This window comes from Athene noctua, chromosome 7 (assembly GCF_965140245.1).
Source record: "Athene noctua chromosome 7, bAthNoc1.hap1.1, whole genome shotgun sequence".
Taxonomy (NCBI): Eukaryota; Metazoa; Chordata; class Aves; order Strigiformes; family Strigidae; genus Athene; species Athene noctua.
Genome location: NC_134043.1, coordinates 18,825,626 through 18,841,512, shown reverse-complemented (window position 1 = coordinate 18,841,512; position 15,887 = coordinate 18,825,626). Strand labels below are relative to the sequence as shown.

Here is a 15,887-nt window from a genome sequence, read left to right as displayed (position 1 = left end):
TTAATTTATCTCCATGTTACAGTATTTCTTCCAAAAAGGTTATAAAAGGTACAAGCCAAAGACATTAATATCAACATCGTTGTTGTTGGTTGTCTGTTTTTTTTAACTCTTAGTTAATAAGGGGGCACTTTCTACCTTGTATCTCCTTAGAAATGCTTTTCATGGAGGGTGTTATTTTTAGGTAAGGATAGGAAAAAGTGTAACGACACTCTTAACATTTCTGTGCAGCTGGAGAGATGAATCACCAGTAACATACCAGAACTGGAATGAAGAGAGGGAAAGAGATCTGCAGAAACCAGGGAAAAGATGTGGCTTCATTTCATCACAAACAGGTTTATTTTATATTTCTTTTTGCTGCAGGAGTTGTGACTTGATGTTGTTGGCCAAAGGGATTATATATATTTTTAATTGCTCTCAAGAAACGCAATTCCTATTAAAGTCCTGTCCCATGCTTATAATTTGCATAACTGGAGTTATGGTCAGGAAAAGAATAGTGAAATATCATTACTATGCTCAGATACTGCGTTGTAGGATTTAAAGTATACTAATAGTTCCAGTTCTCCAATGTCAAAATACAAAGATTCCAGTGATACTGATACTTTAGTTTTACTTCAGAGTCTGTTATATGGCAGAGCAAACATGTTAATGCATTGCCGGTTTTCACAGTCAGTTTTCTCATAACCAAATGAACCAGATGGACTAAGCAACAATTTTTCCTGCATTTATAAACTGTTTTTCTATCAGCACATAGGTTTATATACTCAGGTCTCTAGCTTATTTTTGATCCCATAGCCAATCTGCTGAGGGATTTTTGGGTACCATGGTTTTGCTGCTAACCTTTACATCATCACATAGCTCTATATTTTACTACAGTAATTAAAAAAAAAAAAAAACAAAACAGTGCTGCTCATTCCAGTGATTTCTACCATCTCACAGTCCCTGTTTTCTGAAGATCTGCAAGTCACATGATAAAGTAAACATGTCAGGTTGCATGGAAAGAAAAATATCCAGCTTTGTATTTGTGGCAAGAGCTAAAAAAAAATTAATCCATCTGCACTCTTGTAATCTCAGCCTCAAAAGCCAAAACTGAAAAAATGTTAAAACCTTTTCCATGCATAATCTTGGCGTTTTGATTCATAACTTTCAAAATGCTTGAGTTTGGTGTTACTGTAGTTAGTATCAGATAAAAGGAAGAGATGCCCACTCTCCCCCCTCAGCTGGCCAGCAGATGGGAGCTGGCCAACAACTTGTTGAGTACACTGAAAAATGTATTTTCTTCTTAAGCAGGTCAGTGTTTTATGTCAGTACCTGTATCTTGCCAAAAATTTTCAGTGTAAGGAAGTAAAACTTTTTTATCTGGAAGGCATTATTTCTATACCTTTCCTTTTTTGTGCATAACTAATATTTTTTTAAATACATGCTGATACAGGCATATGACATGTGACTCAGTGTAGAGGAAGTGGTTTCACTTAATATCAAACTGGAAATAAAAGTATAAGCCCCATTGACCACCAGATCCACTGTAATGAAATATGTCCAAATGTATTTGATGTAGCATCTCATCTTACTCAACCACTAAAGGATACTCTTCTTAACAATATCTAAGCTAGCTAAGAAAAAAAACAGTTTCCAGTTCTCAAGCCAATACTCAACCGTGATTTTTCTTTTTACACAGGACTCTGGGGTGATGAAAACTGTACTGTGACTCTACCCTGTATTTGTAAACGTAAACTTGCATGGAAAATAGAGAAAGAGATTCCAAAAGATCAGAACCAACAAGGCATATGTCCCAAAGGCTGGTTGCACTTTGGATTCAAAGTAAAAAATTTTTTTCTGCTGATTATTCAAAATGCTTTCCATATTTATGACAGAAATTGGACTTCTTAAGAATTTTTCAATATTTGAATATTTTCTTCTTTTTTGAAAGCAAGGCCTTTAGGTTTATAACTACTGGCACAGTGATGCAAGGTTTACAGCTATTAAGTAGCTGTGGACACAGAAGTTGTTTACTAAGGTGTTAAAAGTTTTACCTTAGTTCAAGGAAGTGAATACTCATATATGCAAAAGCTATCTAAGCGTATCCATGCATTTGCTGTAAAAAGCCTGCTCCATCCTCTCTCTTCCATTTATGACAATTCCAAGTCTTTTATGGTCTCAAAACAGATCTCTGACCCCTAGTTGTATTAAATGGATCCCTCACTGCTCCATTCTCCAAAAGATGCTGTTTCAAATAGGGTTCATCAGAGATAATTATAAACCAAAGTCTGCTTGCAGTTGAAGGTCGAAAGGCAATAATTTCATCAGGCTTCTCTGAAATACATACATTCCTTAATAGCAGCATGCATTGAGGTGGCCAGATTTATCCCAGTGCTGAACTGCAGTGACTACAAGGATAAACTTTACCCAAGATTGTGTTTGCCTTTAAACAACTGTTTTAAATCCAAGCCTGATTGTGGCTAAAAACTGATGCCAAGCATACTGGAGAGGTCCATTGCAGGACAGAAACTAATGAAATATTTAATATTCAGTAACAGTGTGTGAAATTTTTAGTGATCACTCTTAGTGGTTGATAAATAGTTGTTAACTAGAGAAAAAACAAAACAAGCTTTTTTTAATTTTAAACAGTGCTTTTTGATACAAATTCCGAAGGATCCAGAGCATCTGAGAAACTGGTACTCTGCACAAGAGTTCTGCAGTAGCTATGGTGGGTCACTTGCTTCCCTTGAAGATGAACTGGAACAAGGTAGAGTACTGAAAATATTGTTAAATAAATTAAATCCTTCTGATCCTTCATTAGGATGCTGTAGCAAAGTTTCATCTTGGATACAGTTTTAGGAAAAAAGATCATTCAGAACCTACTCATGGTTCCACTGCTTTAAACAAATCAGTTTTTCTCTTTCCCAGTTTCCCAAAATGTAAAGACTCAAATATTCACTGAGTTATGTGACAGATAGATTTTGAGGTGTAATTATAATTTCTTTTGTGCTTACTACCATGCTTTAGAAATTTAAAAAAAAAAAAAAATGGAATACCCATTAAAAATTTTGCTTTGTAAAATGTGAATGAATGCAATCTCACACTGTTATAAAAGCAATCTCAAATTTATCCTTTAGTGGTACTCAAAATCTGATCTATAGTATAGCACATAAGCATAGCACTAGGCTGGAACTGTCAGAGAAATAAATGCCAGCATATTCAGAAATATTTATAATCCCTATTCATAAAAATCTGTGGTTGAATTTCATACATTTGTAAAACCACTTATTTGGAGGTGGGACAAATCTCACAGGCTATCTTTAGTTGAGAAATATTATTTTCAACGACTACTGAGAAAAGCTTTTTCAATGGGACAATACCCTGAACTAATACTTAAGTTATTCAAGTTACTGTGAACATTTCTGAAAGACTTACTAGTTAATGGGCTAACCCAATTGAAGTTAATCAATTTAACTGAGTTTATAGTTAGATGACACTGAAATGCCGTTCATGTTCTTACTTTCTGGTAACTATGTAATAATGTCATTGATTAGTAATTACATTTTTCAGTGCTTTAGTGTGTTGGAAGAGACTTCATCAATCCCTAAGTGGTTACCAGTTAATTATATTTTATTCCTGTTTCATTTTCCAGCTTTCATAACAATGAATCTATTTGGATGGAAAACTAGTGTTTGGATAGGTTTCCAGAGTGATGACTATGAAAAATGGCTGAATGAAAATCCTCCGGTGTATTCCAACTGGTCTCCAGTTGAAGTAGTGCATGTGAGTATTTCCAGGAAGTTGAAGGACAGTGGGAAGCTGTTTTAGCCATAAAAGTCATGACTGCCACAAAGACAAGGCCTAACTTGTTACAGCAATTTAGCCTTCTCTTAATTTCTGCAACTTCAAACAACTGTGGGCACAGATTTATGGGCATAATTAGAGGTAGCAAAAAAGGCACTATTGAGACAGTTATTTACATAATCTGTGGCTGTAGTCGCATTCTCTTGCAATTGCTTTTAAGCACCAAAGTTTGAATTATATGGTTAGTATCATATGCGGGGGGCTGAGCAAAGTTGAGGAATAAGATTATGAATCTCATATTTTAGTATATTGGTTTACACCACATTAGTCCATATTGGGTTTAGCATTTTAGTTTGTTCAGCAAAAGCTTGTGACTATTTTATTATGAGGTTATTGTTTCAAATTGTATTTAGGGGGGAGTGTTCATTGTTCTAACTAAATATTTATAATAGTGAATTTCAGATAATTATTATTCTAAATTTAATGTAATAATTTATTTTTTTTCACACAGTGTCTTTTATAATTAATGTAAGATTCTATGTTGATTGCAGAGACAGCGCTATAACAATGCAAACATTCAAGAACAGCTTCCACTATGTACATTGGTATCAAATAACCCTAATTTTTATTTTACGGGAAAATGGTACTTAGAAAACTGTCAGAAAAATTATGGGTTTGTCTGCCAAAAGACTCGGGGTAAGGTTTTGTTTTGCTTTGCTTCTGTTCTCTTTTCCTACTATATTGAATTAATCTTACCTTATTTTCATCTAGAAGAAGCTTGTTGTAGGTGTCTATAAAACCAGGAACAAAAGATTTCTAAGATAGTTGGATATTTAGACAGACTAGCTCTACACTATTTAATAAATCAATAGCTATGATGTAGAAGTAATTTCTAATAAAATGTTCTGTTATTTTCTTCCTTTGAGCTTTCTGTTGCATATCTTAGAATCAGGAAGAGAGATGAAATTTCCTATTTTCTGTCATGGCAGCAGAGTAACCACATAGAATTACAAAAGGCAAAACCCCGGGGGTAATTTTGATGAAAATATGATTTGGGAAGGTGGGGTGGGACTTGCAATATTAGATCAGAATAGACTTTTGAAAGTTTATTTATCTGAACAATGCAGATCAACTTGCCGCTCAAATAGAGTTTGGCTTTTCTTTTCATGCTTCTCTGATTCTGTTACCATAAAGATCCCTTGCCACAAGCACAAAGCTTTTGCGGGGAACACGCGCTGTTTGGTTTCCTCAAGCCACATTCCAGCGTGGCCTCTCGGGTCGGGAGCCGCTGGCTTCCCCAGGGCGCTGGGGCCGCTTTGGAGCCCGGTCCCGGAGGAAGCTGCCAGAGCACGTTACCAAAATAGACCAACAGCAAGTTATTAACCCTAAAGCAAAGGGAGGGCTGAAATCTGAGCCTGTGAGGAGTGTCCATTGGTGCTGTACTTACTGTGGGGGTGGTTTTATATGGCTCAACTTTATATATTACCTCTTAGTTAAGCCCAGGGTTTAAAGAGACAACCCTCTCCTGCTGGCTGCCTGGGAGGTGAGGGAAAGCATGTTGAGAAGTAGAATAAACAAATACAAGCTTTGGGCAGTGCTCACATGTGGCTCTAGCAAACCATAGCCCTATTTGACATACTTTATTATGATCTACAGTTACAGGGAGTGTGGAGTAATCCTGCACGTAGTGTAGGAAAAATAAATAAATGCATTTTCCTGCTGGTTTATTTTGTTTACCTCCCAAACATTTGTATTTTAACTCCTTGCTGCTGCTTCAGACAGATGGAAAAGGCGTTAAAAGGCACGAAGGAAAACCTTTGCCTTAGGGGGAGCGGGCTGCAGGATGCCGGGGGGGTGACTGGGGCTGCAGCGAGTGCTCAGGACCCTCCCCACCTTTCCCGAATAGGTGAAAGTGAGAGTGGCCCACGGGCCCCAGCCGAAGTGTGGTGGGGATGGGGGGGACACGCTGTGCTCAGTGCTGCCCACCCGCCCCAGGCACAGCAGAGTATTCCTGGAGGTGGAGGGACCAGTCCTGCCTCCCCAGTGTGACACCCATGACACTCCCAAACCACCAGGCAGTTCAGCTTGCTAATTCAGCAGAAAACTTTCCTGTCTCTTTTTTTCCTCTTAATTAATGTCCTTTTGTGCAGCTTTTCCAGGCTGCATTGGCTCAGTGCAGGGTCAGGCAAACACCAGATGTGTACATGGGAATATGCAGCTGGAAGAGCAGAGAAGCAAAGAAAGGAGAACCGAGAGAGCGTCTTGCTGGCAGCAGTGAATTGCTGAATTTGCTCAAATGTCCAAACAAATGTGTCAATTCCTGGAAAGATGAGCTGGGGCTTTGCTTCTGCCATTCTGTCCACACTCTGTCTCCCCTTTTTTGAATTATTTTCTGTAGGAGGCTAAAATGAAATAAACCAGCAGGAGATCTGAACTGGGCTCTGATCTCTTAGTGATGCTTGAGTTAGGATTGTGTCATCATTTTACTGCATTTCCTGTCTTTTCTTTTTTAAGAAGTGACACACACTGAAAGCTGGAACAAAAGAGAGTGCTTCAGTTAGCTCAAGAGCAGAACTTTTTCTTGCTTAGAAATTTCTAATTTTAAATTATTTGTGAATGAGAAATAATAAATTAATTCACTATTTTAAGATGCTTGTTAACACTTTTCCTTTCTTAGTCATAAAGGGAACCAAGGCTAAAACCACACCACCTTGTAGCAAAGGAAACACTTCATTCTGTAATCACAGAAAAGTTTTACAGACAGAAGTAGTTAATCCAAACTGACAGACAGGATTAAAACTGAGGCAATGCTTTATTTTAATAGTCTTGTTTAAAGTATACTGTAGGTATTCATGCACATTAGCAAAGGCATTTGCTTGCTGTAGAAAAGCGAGCACAGGAGCATGACAGGCTAGGCTGAGGATGGTCTGTCTCCTGATTTTTTTTCTCATGGGATACTGTTTATTAAATCTAAAAAGTCTGCTTCTTTCTTTTTTTTTTGGACTCTGCTGTGTTAGTTTATCATCAAAAAGAGATTTAAGTTTGCATTCACAGGGGATTTCTCTTTAAGTGCCAGTACTGTGATCTTACCTACATTGACTCATGGGTAGTAAAGACGAGCTCAGAAAGCTCTCAAGCACTTGCTTGCACCATGAGCCACAGGCTGTCATCCTCTTGGTTGTGCCAGTACAATTATTTGTGAGGCCAGGCTTTATGCTGTAAACTGATCTTGGAAATCATTTAAAATAATGGGTCAAAAAAGAGGTAATCTAAATTACATGCAAAGTATTTGGGATAAAGGCAATCTGCAGCTCACTGCCGTTGGACATATGGGATATGCCCCGATCCCAGGTGATTCCTTATTGACCTTCAAAGGTCCCGTCAGTAGAACTCCATCAGGTTTTCTTTTTCTTTGTTATACATTAAACTCCTTCACTGCTATGATGAGTTTTGTGCTGTGATGGAATTTCAGATACTGTTCTAGTAATCATCATCTTTCTCTTTTGAAAGGTCACAGTGCCTTCCTGAAACCAAGGAGTTTGCAATTTTTAGATTTGTTTTAAGGATTACTCTGATTTTTTTAGGAGGTGTTCTGCTATCTGTTGTCTGTTTATTTCAAAAATAAATAAAGCCTTTCTTTCTGTTTGTAACAGACGCATCCAGACATGTCATCAATGCATCTGAAATGTACTCTGTGCCAGAAACTTTAGAATATGGAAACAGAATGTATAAACTAATAAGTGGGAATTTTACATGGTCTTCAGCTTTAAAAACCTGCATGGCAAACGGCGCAGAGTTGGTCAGCATTACAGACCAGTATCACCAAGCTTTCCTCACGGTCATTGTGAATCGGCTGGGATACAACCACTGGATTGGGCTGTTCACTTCGGATGTATGTGGTGGACTCCCTAGCTATGAATATGATGCTGGAGTTTTTCCAATAACAAGCTAATCAGCTGTGTCATTCATTTGAAGTCACGGGAAGTTTGCATCTGGAAATGAAACCCTATAGAAAGCCTGAGCCCTAACAATTTCTTTGCAATGTAATGTATGAATCTAATGAGAGCCAGTTTGGCGCAATGACTACTGAAAACTAAAAGCCGTAGAAAACATTTTCAAACACACAAAAACTCTCTTGTATTGTCAACACTGAAATTATGTTGTTTCATTTGTAGTTGCTCAATGGCCCAAATAACCGCTTGCTGAAAACAGCAGGTTAGATGTAGTTTGCGGTCTCCCAGAAGTAAGCTGGGAGGATCCTTGGATCAGTCTTTTGTAGATTCTTCTGGATCTCCCTAGCCTTCAAGAGACATAAAAGACGTTCTGTAATATCTATTGAGGATGCCACCAGAAGAAAATGAACTTGTATGGTGCTAAAGCATATCAGAAAGATAATTTGAAATTTATTTTGGCAGAATGGGCTTAACTTTGAATGGTCGGATGGGACGAGATCTTTGTTTACCTTTTGGGAAGATGATGAGTCCCAGGCCTTTGGTAGCTGTGTTTACATTGATACTTCGGGGCACTGGAAAAGTGCTAACTGTGAACGACTTCTGCAAGGAGCAGTTTGTCATAAGCCACCTAGTAAGTCAAAGTGAAGTTTTATATTAAGAATTTGAAGCTGCAAAATATGTGTATTGACAGTGGAAGTATATGAAAGGAAATTAATTGGTTTGAGGTTAAGCAATGATGATAGAATTATTCAAAACTGCAGTATATTTCTGGCATTTCCTTGCTGTATCTTCTGTTTGTGAAACCATTTGTTCCCCATAAAATATTGGCCATCAGGTCTGGTCTGTAAGAGAATGGAAAGAGAACTTTCATAAGAGAAAAGAAACAGGAAAATTAATTACTCTGTCTCTTCAGTGAATACTATATTATCTGTGAAAAATGATGATTGCTAATAACTTTGCTCAAAGGGAAATAAATTCAGTTTGCTTCAATTAACTGTGGGATGGGAGAAGGGAAGCATTTAGAGCAAAGTGAAAAATTAGGGTCACCTCTTCAGTGATTGCACATAAAAGATTTTGCAACTTTTTTTAAAAAAGATAAGAATATTTTCCTGTCTCCTAAAATATGTTGTGTTTCCTGCAACACTCTGTCAATTACCTTGGCTTCAGTTGAATCCAGAATTCAGGTCTGGAACTTTGTTCAGTCCAGGACTGGAGAGTCTCTGGCAGTATCCAGTTCTCAAAATAGTTCTTATTCAATGGTATTGATCACCAGGGGTTTGCCTACAGATTATAGCTTTTGAATCTGTTGTGAAGAAAGTTGTTTTGGAATCCTCCAAGACAAAAAATTATTCTTTAGCATGGTTTTTGTAATGAAGCTGACTAATTTTCTTATTTGTTTGTCAAGTTATATAATCACATATAGCCTAAGGTTTACTTAATTTTTAAAAAATGTGTTTTGTAGCAAAGTAGGATGAATGTGAGACCATAGGTAACGTAGCTGAATCTGCAGCACTGCCAAAAAGTGATGCAGAGTATCACAAAGTGAGCTTGTAGAGTTGCCCTGAGTCAGAGGGACTCTGTGCTGCAGCACGTTGCATGCCGGAGAAGCTGACTGCTGCTTTCTGTTGGGAAACTCCTCTGTGCCACAGTATTTGGTATAAGTTATCTTTGCGGCTTAGTGGAGAGAAGTTCTGCAGTCCTTGGAAATCCCCAGTGCTCTGGAGGCACTGGGCAGCCCGGAGTGACTTGATGTGCCTGTAGTTTGCTCATAACTTCCTCTGCACATCAGTACTGATTAGATTATCCTGATATTGCTGTTGCAATACAACAAGGTTCTTGATCAGATATAAAACTAGCTTTACTCTTCCAATACAAAGATATACAACCACTAGATTTTAACTTTGAAAAACAGAGGCATGATGCAATAACATGCTTATTAGCATTACTCCAAAACAGCGTGTGGAATGTTATATTAATATGTATGTTGTTGTGCCAATAAAGCTGTGCTGTTATTTCGATCACAGAAAAGAAACTCACTGCATATAAAGGCTTATGTTCAGAAAAAACTGTTCCCTGGATCAAATTCAGAAACAGTTGCTACAGCTTTTCCACAGTTCTGCAGGGCACAAGTTTTGATACTGCATATGAAGTCTGCAAAAATCAAGGTAAGTGATTATTTTGTAGCTACAGAATGTCATCATGATATCTTAAAAAAACACATTTTCTGAAATGACTGAAATTATGGCATGTGTTTTCTCTAGTTCAAGATAATGATAGTGGAGCTCATAAGCCAACTATGAAATTGGAGGCAACATACATCAAAAAATGTTCCTTTCCATGTGAAAATATTGATTTCTGGAATAACACACAAAATTAATTTTTTTCCCTTCTGACTTGTTTTAAAATAATGTGAGAACAGTTTTATATCAGCCTGAGCATTTTCACGTTGATTGCAAATTTAAGAACTTGTAATGTATAACCAGACTTTTCAAGCTTTTCAATTATTAACTTTTTGAAATTCAACGTGATATTTTAATGGCACGGATTGTTGAAAATTTGTTCTGTGTTTAATTTGTAGGATCAAATCTTCTAACTATTCAAGATGAAGATGAAAATGCGTTCATTTTGGAAGAATTGCACAGTTTTGGTTATTCTGTGCAAATGGTTTGGTTGAACAACCTGCTTATTACAGACAGTAAGTTTTGGGTGCAAGAGAACTGAATTTAAGAATCTGGTTTGGATTTTGGTCATTTTGATGCTAGCATAACCATCTTCCAAAACACTGTTTTCTTTTGAGACTTTTTTTTGCTGCTTATTACCTGTTCATGCTGTCGTCAACCAGTCAAGCTTTCTGTAATCTTTACTTACTGGTATTCTGAATACTCAATATGTATGCATGCATGCGAGTGACTTTATTTTCTTCTTAAAGAAGCGCTACAGGCTGTCTTCTATATCAACTACAGAGGATGTTTTTAAATCCTTCAAGGAAAAAAAAAAAAAGTAATATAGTGGCCAAACATACAAAATCTTGGCCTTCCATAATATGTTGGGTTTTTTTTTTATGTGAGGCTAAGTCTAACTGAAATAGAGATAGTTATCAAAATACTATGATATTTTATGATATATAACTTCTGCCCTTAGATGAGACAATCTCCTGGTTTGATGGTTCTCCCTTAAATTATTCAAACTGGGGCATCAGGGAGCCGGAATTTGATCATCTCAAAGGGAATTTCTGTATCAGCCTGAGGACCACAGATGGAGTCTGGCAATTATCTCCATGCAGAGAAAAAAAGGGATTTGTATGTAAAATGGATGCAGGTATGTGCTTCCATAAAAGAAGGCAGCTGTGTCCTTATAACTATTTTTTACGTGTTCCTTGTTGCTTGTTTCCTTGCTCTTAGTCTTCATTTAAATAATTCTGCCCCTTGGTATTAGAAAAAAATACCCATAAAACCCCCAACCAGCCAGGGTAACCTCCTTCTGAGGAACCTGCACAGCTGTTCCATGATTGCTGGCTGCGGTACTTTCTGTTGTATGGGTAGGCTATGTGCAGAGCATCAGGCTGACCTCCACAGACCCCACAGGACGGGCAGGCGCAGCCTGGGAGAGCTGCACAGACACCATGTCACTACGAACACAGGTCTGTAAGACAGCTGAAGTGTTTCCAGAGCCCACCCAAAATGTCCAAGTTGCTGCTGGACCCAGTAACTAGATTAATCTACTGATGCACAGTTCTGCTGATACATTTACACTTTAAAAAGTGGATAAATACTGATGCACAAATGTCAATTAATATATTTCACATTTAATTTAAGGGATTTTAGATAACAGATTAGGTCATGTTTAACTTGGCCAGTTGGAATTCCATTGCCATGAGTCAAATTCAACAAAGAACAGCCTGCTCTTGTATGGTTTTAAGTAGGTTGTCTTCTCAGTTTCAGTTTTACAGTGAGTATATATAGTAACTTCTGTTAGCTCTGTGGGTAATTTTATGACAGTTTTGTGTTCTATTTCAGATATCGATGCAACAGAACCCTCTGAAAAAGGTAAGTTCTTTCTGTACTGTCTTAATCTTTTTATAAGGAGTAATAACACATTTTGAGCTGATATTTTGTGAGGTAACATTTTTTCACTGTTAAACCTGTAATTTGAAACATGTGACCTATAAGGATTAATAAGATGTTTTCCATAAAACATCTATATGTTTATGTTTAGAATTATCTATAATTGTATCTATATTAGCTTGTTAACAATTTCTGTCCTTCCCTTTCAGCATCATACCATGCACTTGTAGCTCTGGCTGTTCTTATGACATTGGTGATGCTGGCTGCCATTTCCCTTTTTGTGTGGTGCCTGTACAAACAGAATAACCGACTCTTCCGCAGGATACTGTGGGTCAGAAATGCTTATTTGCCACAGATTAACGCTGATGTTCCTGCTTTGGAAGAAAGCATCCTCATTTCTGATTTTGAGACAAGCGACAACAATTAATTGATAGGAACTAAACAGTCATGTCTTCCATCTGACACTCCGTGTTCTACAGTGGTTTTCTCCTTCTTGGGAGTCCCCTGGGCACCCATGTACAGTGGAAACCCTCATAGCCATCCATATGAATGCTGTAGGAGCTCCCTACCTTGGAGCACTTCTGCTTTGTGGCAGGATGAGGTGAAGATTCACGGCAAAACTGTGGAGAAATTGGATCCTCTGGGACAAGCTCAGAACTGAAAATACTCCCACACCATAAACTTTCAGCTGCTCACGTGGAGCAGTCGTGTCCCAGGCCCCACAGCAGCGTGCCTTTTCACGCAACTTTTTCCTTAAGGAACGTTTGGGCTTTTGTGTTTTTGTTTTTATATGTTGCAGAATCTGCTCATGAGCCAGCATTAAATTTTGGCCTTGAATTTAGTAACTCTGAAACATATTTCAAGCATTATGGGGTACATTTTTTTTTTCTTAATAGCCATTCCTTCTGCAAAATGAACAGTTATTTTTCAGACAGTGGATTCTTGCCAGGTGGATTTCCAAGCTTGCAGAGAGATGAAGTCACTTTTGACTTGGGAGTGCCAGAGTTTTGGTAATTTGGCCCATGATGCCTAGTTCATGTTATAAAATAAATTAGTCTAGAGATATAATGGCATATGGATTTTGTCATCCTGAAGTTGATATTTTCATCTGAGCCACTTCCAGCATCCTGTTAAAGATTTAACTATGTGATCTCTCACCTAGGTTATTTCAGAAATTGAATGCCATCAACCTCTTTTAAAGATATTTTGGGGCAGTATCTGAAGAAGAAACCTGTTACAAATCTTGCCGAAGTTGTGGTAATAAATTGCTTTACTGTTCACCTACAGTATTTTTGCAAGCAGCATTCATGTAATCTCTTCTGAGACCCTGCTCTCAAAAGCTAAGGACAATACATGGGGGAGCCACATTGCTCTTCCCAAACGGTGCTGTAGTCCTATAAGCCCATGTAGCAGACCCTCCAAAGGACATTTTTCACTTTCAGTGTTTGTACTAAGGTGCTAATGAAGGAGATAAATTTCGCTGATCAGTTGTTCTGCAGGCTGGTGGTTGTGAAGGACCCAGCTCAGGTCTCTGCACTACCTCAGTTGCAGTGTCCCAGGACAGCAACACTTACTCTCTGTGGGATTCCCACCACCCTACCCAGTCCTCCAGCCACATCTCTGAAAATACCTGAAAGGTTTGGGGGGGATTTTATTTTTTATTTTTACTGCAACACGGAAAAACAAATGATAAGTCATGATAAGTTACTACAGAATGGATTTACTGCACCTTCAGTTGTCTCTCAAAGCTGCTGCAAAGGGCTGTGTTTATTGTTGGGTTAGTTGGTTTGTTTGTTTTAAGATGACTCATTCTAACAATTTTGCAAGAGCCATAAGATGGAGGCACGTTCCTCAGAATTAAGCAAGCAGCCAAGGCCAACTGAAATGTTTTTACACAGTATTTGTGCACGTGCACAGGAATGTATGACTGCCTTTTAGTTAGATTTCACATGGCAAAGTCTAGAAACAAAAGTTGCCTGTTTGTGCCATAATTATGTATAGGGCTGTTTTAAAAAGTTATTCAGTACATAGAATATTTCTGTGCTGGTTTACAAAACTGTTCAAAAACGTTGTCAAAGAGGCTGCAGATGGTTTTGATCCCAATATAATTTTCAACTTAATGTTTTTGAGAACTTCTATGGGCGTAGCTATCACAAGATCTTAATCTGAGATTTTTCCATCATATAAAATATAAATAGCTTTTCTGTGTATATTTTGTCTAATAGTTTGACCCCATACATTACCATAATGTTTTATAAGTTTGATTTTAGTCCTCCAGATTTATCTATGGGATTGTTTTTATGTGAAGCCCACTACTAGAGTTGTGGACTGCAACTTCTGAGTACAAGTGTCAGATAATCTGCTGTTTATATGCATGTACTGTGATAGCTTCTTTATCACCAAAAGAAGGTTGTGACCATCTCTCCCTTCCCCATCAGAATTTCACCTATTTAAACTACGGTTAGAGGAACATAAATCGACAAATCCCCTTCATCATATTCACTGACAAGTGTGTAATTGCTGCCTTCTTACCGTAAGCACAATGGCTTGCAGGATGGTTTTTGTTTGCAAGAGTAAACTGTGTCATCTTCAAGGACATGCATTTATCAGGCTGCAGTGCTGTTACCTAGTTACGCAGACTTTTGTCAGATCTTGATGTGGTTAATGAAGGTGTCTATTTTTTCACAAAACTTGACATAGGCTTTTTATCAATTTTCTTTGAGGTATGTTGTAATCATTTAAATATATTTGAAGGGCAGTGGTATAATAAATAACCCTAACCTCAAAATCGTGATCTCTAATTAACATTGACTCTGATGTAGATGGTCTTGCCCTAGGGAAAAAATAGTTCAAGCAGTGTTTTCTTCCTACTTTGAAATGGTTCTGAGGGAACAGACCCTTACATATTTCTTTTAAAATCTTTCATCATTTAGCTTTTATAATTGCAGGTATTATTCACTCAAGAATGTAATCATTGATTGCTTTCTAGTCCTCATTCTGGATTTTGTTACCATAGCTTTTGCTTGTTTTGCCTTAATCAGAGGTCTCCTATACTGTTCCTGATCAGAGTTTGTGGTGACTATGTTTTTACTGCTGACCTTGATGATATTGGCAGTGAGGTTCACTGTATTATTTCAACTGGAAAATTAAAGCGTGAATAATATCTTCTGTGTTGTAATTTTTCTTTAATCTTTACCCAGCTGTAATTAGATGCCAGGATTTAGTGTCTCATAACAGCAGGGCCCAGGCTTCACACCAGGTCATCCTGGTCGAAGAGGGGCTGCTTGCACCAGCCTCCTTTCTGGATACATTGCTTGATCTAGACCTGAGCTCTGCACACTGTCTCCACACATGTGGTAGCTTCCACAGTAGCACTGAAGTAATTTCTGTGTCAAAGAACTGGGTTCACCAGAGCCTAAGCAGGCAAACAAATGCTTCATTTTCCTCTGCCATACCATCCTCTTTGAATGTGTTTACTGAAAATGTTAGATGTTCTCATACCAATTCCTTGCTTAGGAGATGGAAGAGTATCCCCACCATAGATAGATACATTCACACCAAAATATGACAAACCTGGTCTACCAGATATTAGGGTTTGGAAAAAAATCCATGTGCTTATTTTTGCAGACTCCGTTCCAGGAGGAAATTTGTCTCCTGGTCCTTGCAGCAGTCCTTGCAGCATGTCTCTGAGGGAAAGAGATGCCTGATGCAGCTGTCACAGACTCCCATCCAGCTGGGATGTAACGGGAACATACGTATGCTGGAGATGTCCAGCATAAATGGGCAGAGTGAAGGCTTGTGGCACAAGGCACTCCTAAGCGAAGCCCTTTCCAGCTGTGCCTCTCCTGGATGCATTGCACATTCCTTGCACAGGGATCCTCCTCTCTTCTGCTCTCCTTCTCTCTTGCCCTGCTTCGCACACACACAGACTTTTGTGGCTGGGTCATGACGAGAGGAGCCATGGGGCTGCTTGAAATCTGTGCAGTATAGTCCAGAGGGAGTGCAGGGAAAAAGAAGGTTTTTGCACGCTTTGCGAGACTTGACCAGATCTGGTTCCCCGGGCACCATAGCACAAATTCCTGTTTAATTT

At 38.3% G+C, this 15,887-nt stretch overlaps 1 protein-coding gene across 2 annotated transcripts in view; it reads left to right on the top strand.

Moving 5' to 3' along the window:
* Window positions 1-14,954, top strand: part of PLA2R1 (phospholipase A2 receptor 1) — a 41,232-nt gene extending 26,278 nt beyond the window's left edge. For both annotated transcript variants that reach the window (XM_074910583.1, XM_074910582.1), the window contains 12 exons: window positions 229-332; window positions 1,676-1,818; window positions 2,626-2,743; window positions 3,629-3,759; window positions 4,332-4,476; window positions 7,434-7,672; window positions 8,196-8,364; window positions 9,758-9,898; window positions 10,312-10,428; window positions 10,875-11,051; window positions 11,750-11,779; window positions 12,007-14,954. In XM_074910583.1, coding sequence (XP_074766684.1) covers window positions 229-332; window positions 1,676-1,818; window positions 2,626-2,743; window positions 3,629-3,759; window positions 4,332-4,476; window positions 7,434-7,672; window positions 8,196-8,364; window positions 9,758-9,898; window positions 10,312-10,428; window positions 10,875-11,051; window positions 11,750-11,779; window positions 12,007-12,224 — 1,732 coding nt within the window. In that variant the 3' untranslated portion in view covers window positions 12,225-14,954. The remainder of the gene's footprint in view (window positions 1-228; window positions 333-1,675; window positions 1,819-2,625; window positions 2,744-3,628; window positions 3,760-4,331; window positions 4,477-7,433; window positions 7,673-8,195; window positions 8,365-9,757; window positions 9,899-10,311; window positions 10,429-10,874; window positions 11,052-11,749; window positions 11,780-12,006) is intronic.
* Window positions 14,955-15,887: the final 933 nt, after the last annotated feature.